Genomic DNA, 6627 nt, shown 5'->3' with positions numbered 1-6627 from the left:
AGATTCTCTTATTGTTACTTTTTAAGACACATTTTTTTTACATTATGCTATTATTGATATTTTCTGTCAATTCTGAAATGACCCAAAGTAGAGAGAGGTTGCTTAAGTATTACACTGGTATCTTAATAACTATAAGTTTATATGTGAAATCCACTAACTGGACTATGACAAAGCTCTGCATAACCCTGTGAGCCTTCATTTTTTTTCCTTGTTGAATATAAAAACATTTCTACAGTGTGTTCTTTGCTTATCCGAATTTTTTTCAAGTTCTCTCAGGACTGCATAAAATATCCAAAGTATAATGATTGTTAGTGTTTTAATAGATTGAATTTACATATTTTGTGTTAAACTATAATTTATTATATTTCTATTGTTTTTAATTTAAAATTCACTTGAAATGTGTTTTAATATAATGAGACATGTTATAATGTTAATTAAATCAAAATAAGAGTTAATTGACAAAGAAAGTCTAGTAAATACAAAACTTTTGGTGATGCTTTTATGTAAGACATAATAGGCTTCAAACAATATATCAGTAAATAGAAAATACACCATAGCTTAGTGAGAAAAAAAATGTGACTCAAGTTTTAATATTTAAAGTATAAAAAAGGTAATCAGAATTTTGTGTAGGCATTACAGTGCTTCACCCAATAGATATTATAGCAGCAGCAGAAAGGTCATTGTTTACCTGGAATATCTATACAAAGTAATTGTTAAATGTATAGAAAAAGTGAAGGAAAACTCAGCAGTGCCATTGCACTCTCCGAGCACTTCTGCTTCTTCCTTCCACGTCTGTGTTTGTGGTAACTATGGAAACCAGAATAAGCTACAGAAAGAAAGCAATGACACTTTATCCTGGATCAAGCAGGGTACCCTACTCCCTGGCTCCTAGTTGAGAAACAGTTTTTTCCTTGGGGCTGGCTTAGTGATCCAATCATTTTCCCTGTAGGCATAAAGGCACAAACAGTTAATTTCCTAGATGTAGATCATTGGCAAACAAAACGGAGGCAGAGTTAAATACAGAATATTACTATTATTTTTTACAGTAGAGCAAAAGTTAGTAGGCTTCCACTCTCCTGAATCAGCTGTTAGAGAATTCTGGATAATTCTGTCCTGTTTATCAGTAAAGGCAAACATGCTCTTTCTTCCACTCAGTGACTGTCTTTTCAAGTTCTTATGTGGTCTGTTTGCAAGGTTTCTCTGCTAGTTTGATGTCCTCCCATACAGGATATTTGTAGGGGACCAGCTTTATTTAGATTTGAGTATGGGAAGAAGGGTTTGACTGAGTGAAAGGTTTCACATCTCAGCCCCACAGTGTGGGATCTGATCATTCAGTTGCCAGTACAGGAAGAAGTTACGCTCAATTAATGATTTAAACATGGCTGGGATATTTGTGGAAGAATCCCACTTGGAAAAAGTGGGACACTATGACTTCACAAGGTTTTACAAAAATAACAGTGACTCTTTGAAAGGAAATTTCCCCAGAGCCTTGCAAGCTGGATATTAGCCTAGGGATAACACCTGCTGTGCTCTCATTGTCTAATTCTTGTGGCCCACGGTAATATAAGATATGAGAAGATAACTGCTCAAAGTAAATCAGACAGTCACACAATACACACATGAAATCATTCCAAAATGCAAAGCATTTTATCATTTTATATAGTTGCAAATGTGTTGATATTTCACAGATACTTAAGAATGATACAAAACTACTGTGAACAGTTATATCCAATACTTTAGCTTATCCGCCATTAATATGAGATTGGCTATTGATGTTTTTACTTTACCACATATGAAACATTTTCTAATAATAAGAGGTACCATTACTAACACATGGCAAATACTTGAAACACTCTATAAGGCTTGCTAGTGTGGTTTGCATGTGGTAGAATATAGTTACCAGTACACATAGTTCTTATTACATGGTCACAAGATTGTAATCATATGTTTGATTATTTCTTTGCATACCTCCTTTTTCCAGGACTGCAAAATCTCTGACTTCTTAGATTGAAAAGAGGAAGTCAGCTGACTGGAGATACCTGACAATATTTGAATTATGTTTTAAAATTCACTGATTGATAGGAAAATTGATACTCAAATTTTTCTTCTATATAAAATTTTCTTCTTGCATTGAGCTTTCAGAAAAGGATGGAAGAAGTAAATCAAACCACAGTGACTGAATTCATCCTAGATGGGTTAACGGATAATCCAGAACTCCAGTTGCCCCTATTCCTCATCTTTCTGGGAGTCTATTTGGTTACAGTTGTGGGAAATCTAGGAATGATCATCTTGATTATGTTTAGTTCTCAGCTTCACACACCCATGTATTATTTACTCAGCAGTCTGTCCTTTATTGACTGCTGTCAGTCAACTGTCATTACTCCTAAAATGCTGGTGAACTTTGTGACAGAGAAGAATGTCATTTCCTATCCAGAATGCATAGCTCAGTTCTACTTCTTTGGTGCTTTTGCTGTTGCAGAATGTCACATGTTGGGTGTAATGGCATATGACCGCTATGTGGCTATTTCTAAACCTTTGCTTTACAATGTAACTATGTCCTATCAAGTCTGTTTGTGGATGATTGCTGGGGTATATGGTATGGGATTCATTAGTACCACTGTTTTGGCTTTCTTCATGATAAGTTTGGTTTTCTGTAAGTCTAATATAATAAGGCATTACTTTTGTGATTTTTTCCCATTACTGGAGCTCTCTTGCTCTAGTACTTTTATCAATGAAGTAATAGTATTGTTCCTTAGTTCATTTAACATTCTTATACCAGTTATGACCATTCTCAGTTCTTACATCTTCATCATTGTCAGCATCTTAAACATTCAGTCCTCTGGTGGAAGATGGAAGGCCTTCAGCACCTGCAGCTCCCACATCTTGGCTGTTGCGATCTTCTTTGGTTCTTTAGCTTTCATGTATCTTCAGCCATCATCAGTCAACTCCCTGGACCAAAGCAAATTGTCATCTGTGTTCTATACCATTATTGTGCCTATGTTGAATCCCATGATCTACAGCCTGAAAAATAAAGATGTAAAAATTTCACTAAGAAAATTAATTCAAAAGTTAAGTTTCCACTCAACCAAGAATGATTTTCATTAGCAACACAGTATAACTTCTGCAATTCGTCGAAAGATGTAGCCTACATACAGGAATTAGTAACATTAAATGTGAGACTATTGTTAGTTAGCACATGGCTGTTTGGAAGAAATGTACCAAAAGTAGAAGTAGATTCTTGCCTTTATACAAATGGAAAAATGCTTTTATTTTGTATAACCAGAGTTTATTAAGATAGTGTCCTACATTACCTGCTGAAAATTCCCTTAGCCTTTTTTTGGTTGGTTATGTTTGCATGTATGAACCAAGCTCTGCTTAGGCAAGTCAAACAGAACTTTATTAAGATGGGTGTACATAAATTTCTGCAATGTTTCTTTGTAGTTTCAATGATTTTAAGAATGTATTCTTGTTTTTATTTTTTATTTTTATTTTATTTTCCAGACAGGGTTTTTCTGTAGCTTTTGGTGCCTGTCCTGGAACTAGGTTTAGTAGACACAAAGATCTGCCTGCCTCTGCCTCCTGAGTGCTGGGATTAATGGCGTGTGCCACCACCGACTGCAATGTCTTCTTATTGAACTAGCAAATGATTCAAAATATTATCAATAATTCTATAAGTGAAGTAATTGTAATAAAATATTACACAATTGGAATATTGTGTAAGTCTTATTATTGAAAACTATTCACCACTATATTAGTGCATATGTCAACAAAGGGCAGGCTCTATCATCATAACACCCACAAGGTGTTTCCAATATCTTAAATTAGAAAGGCAATGGTAAACAGCAAGGAAGGCACAATGCATTTCATGATTATCTGTGCAATATTCTTCACATGGCTGTATGACTCCTCATTTTTCCTATTATTCTATAGTCATAATTTAGAGTTATGTTGTGTTGTTTTCTCCATTACTCTCTGAGTTTCAGCCTCAGAAGTTATAGTCGTTCATTGTAGCATCTATTTGTATCACTTGTTATCATGGAAGAAAGACAATAATCACATGTACTCACTCATAACTGGTTTTTAAACATTAAGCAAATAAAACAAGCTTAAAAATCACATTCCCAGAGAACTTAGAAAACAATGAGGACACTAATAGGGACTTAAGTATATCTAATCTACATGGGAAGTAGAAAAAGACAAGATCTTCTGAATAAATTGGGAGCATGAGGACCTTTGAGGGAGGATTAAAGTGGGGAGGGGAGAGGCAGAGAGGGGAGCAGAGAAATGTAGAGCTCAATTAAAATCAATAGAATAAAAGAAATTTTACATTAAATGAGGAATGTATGGTGTGAAAATAATTTTTTCATATCCCAGATACATGGTCTTATGCAATCCATATTAGAGTTTGAGTAGTAATTCCTTACCATGTCAGGGAGATCCATACAACTTGCATGATGCAAAAGAAATGGACACCAGAGTCATCATTAATAAATAAGTAGTGGATATTTTCTGATAGCAATCCAAATAAGAAATGCAACATGCAATTGACTGAAAAAGTACAAATTCAGAACCTCAGGAAAGGTTCAGAATGTGTTGAGATACTGGATTTTGTCTTTATGCTGGTGTAGATAGGCCTGCTGATTACGATCAGAAATAACAACTCTCTTCTACTCATTCCATTGTGATGTACTGATAGCGCCATCGTGTATGTGTTCAAGAAGTTGTAAGAACTACTCTACATGGATGCATGGTATCGGGGTTGTATAGTCAATGGTTGATGCCACCTTTTAATAGGGACATTGAAATAATAAAATCATCCAGAATATAATGTTTCTTAAACAACGCAGACATTGGCGAGAATTTTAGTATGTCCTAAACGAAATGAGACATTTATTTTGTATATGATATTTAATATACTTAACTATATAAATAACAATCAAAATAAAGTGGAAATTTATTCCTGGCCATAAAATGTATTCAGTCATTAATGGAAACAACAAATTCCAATTTGTCCACTCAGTATTCTTGTAAAAGTTTACTTCGTTTTAAGTGTCTTTTAAAATGGAATTAATCACGCAAACCTTCTCAAGTTCATCATAACTGACTAAACTTTCTATCCAATACTACAAAATTAACTTCAAAGCAGCACAACTTTATACTGTGAGCCAGAGCAGAATGCAGGGGACTGGCTAAACTCTGACTTCAGGGCCTTAGAAAGTTGCTGATGTATTCTATAAAATTTAAAAGTTTATGTGAAATATTGAATAAATGAATCTAATAAGATGTATTTTCCTGACTTTTCACAGTTGTTCCTCTAAGTAAAGATTTAAACACTGTTGGGGTGAGCAAACTATTCTCCATATATCCAAAAACCTCAGCATCAAGTTCTACTTGCCATTTGCAAAACCACTATAGCTAAAATGTAGTAACATGTGATCAACATTCTATAGTCAACAGGGCTGAGAGATCAGGGCCTCAGTTTCAGAACTAATTTTGTAGTTGATCTAAGGCTAGGTTATCATGACCAAGAGCTTCTTCAGCTCTGGAATCAATAACAGTCTCACTTTTTACAGCCACCTGAACAGTTATGCCTTATACATTCTGAAATTGAAACCTGGAGTTACATATGCCAGCTTCAAACAGCATGATATCACACTCTGTAAAGGTTTACACTCTCACACCATCCATTTTCCTGCAAAATTCAAAATATTATCATTTTTTTTTCTGCTGTGTAGTATTCCATTGTGTAAATGTACCACATTTCCCTTATCCATTATTCTGTCGAGGGGCATTTAGGTTGTTTCCAGGTTCTGTCTATGACAAACAATGCTGCTATGAACATAGTTGAGCACATGTCATTGTGGCATGACTGAGCATCCTTTGACTATATACCCAAAAGTGGTATCACTAGGTCTTGAGGAAGATTGTTTTCTAATTTTCTGAGAAATAGCCACACTGACATCCAAAGGGACTGTCCCAGCTTGCATTCCCACCAGCAATGCAAGAGTGTTCCCTTTACCTCAAAACCTCTCCAGAATAAGTTATCATCAGTGTTTTTGATCTTGACCATTCTTACAGGTGTAAGATGGAATCTCAGAGTTGTTTTGATTTGCATTTCTCTGATGACTAAGAATGTTGAATATTTCCTTAAGTGTTTTTCAATTCCTCTGTTGAAAGTTCTCTGTTTAGGTCCGTACTCCATTTTTTAATTTGATTATTTGTTCTTTTGATGACCAATTTCTTGAGTTCTTTGTATCTCCAAGTAACTCTAACCAAACAAGTGGAAGAATTTTAACAAGAACTTTAAATCTTTAAGAAACAAATTGAAGAAGACACCAGAAAGTGGAAGGATCTCCCATGCTCTTGGGTAGGCAGAAGTAACATTGTAAAAATGGCAATCTTACCAAAAGCAATCTACTGGTCCAATGTGATACCAATTAAAATCCCAGCAAAATTCTTTACAGACCATGAAAGTACAGTAGTCAACTTCATATGGATTAGCCAAAAACCCAGGATAGCAAAAACAATCCTGTTCAGTAAAAGAACTTCTGGAGGGCCTCCTTTCCGGGGAGGAGAAGGAGAGCACACATCGCTGGGCCGTTCCGGCGGAGGCGGTGCACCGTCAAT

At 35.2% G+C, this 6627-nt stretch overlaps 1 protein-coding gene across 1 annotated transcript; it reads left to right on the top strand.

The window, feature by feature from the left end:
* Positions 1 to 2145: 2145 nt before the first annotated feature.
* LOC119809343 (olfactory receptor 150-like) lies at positions 2146 to 3105 on the top strand. Its single transcript, XM_038322180.1, has one exon. It carries the CDS (start codon positions 2149 to 2151, stop codon positions 3103 to 3105), a length of 957 nt encoding a protein of 318 aa, XP_038178108.1. The 5' UTR covers positions 2146 to 2148.
* Positions 3106 to 6627: the final 3522 nt, after the last annotated feature.

Source organism: Arvicola amphibius, chromosome 3 (genome assembly GCF_903992535.2).
Source record: "Arvicola amphibius chromosome 3, mArvAmp1.2, whole genome shotgun sequence".
NCBI lineage: Eukaryota > Metazoa > Chordata > Mammalia > Rodentia > Cricetidae > Arvicola > Arvicola amphibius.
Note: the sequence above shows the minus strand (reverse complement) of the source record. Positions and strands in the feature narration are given on the sequence as shown.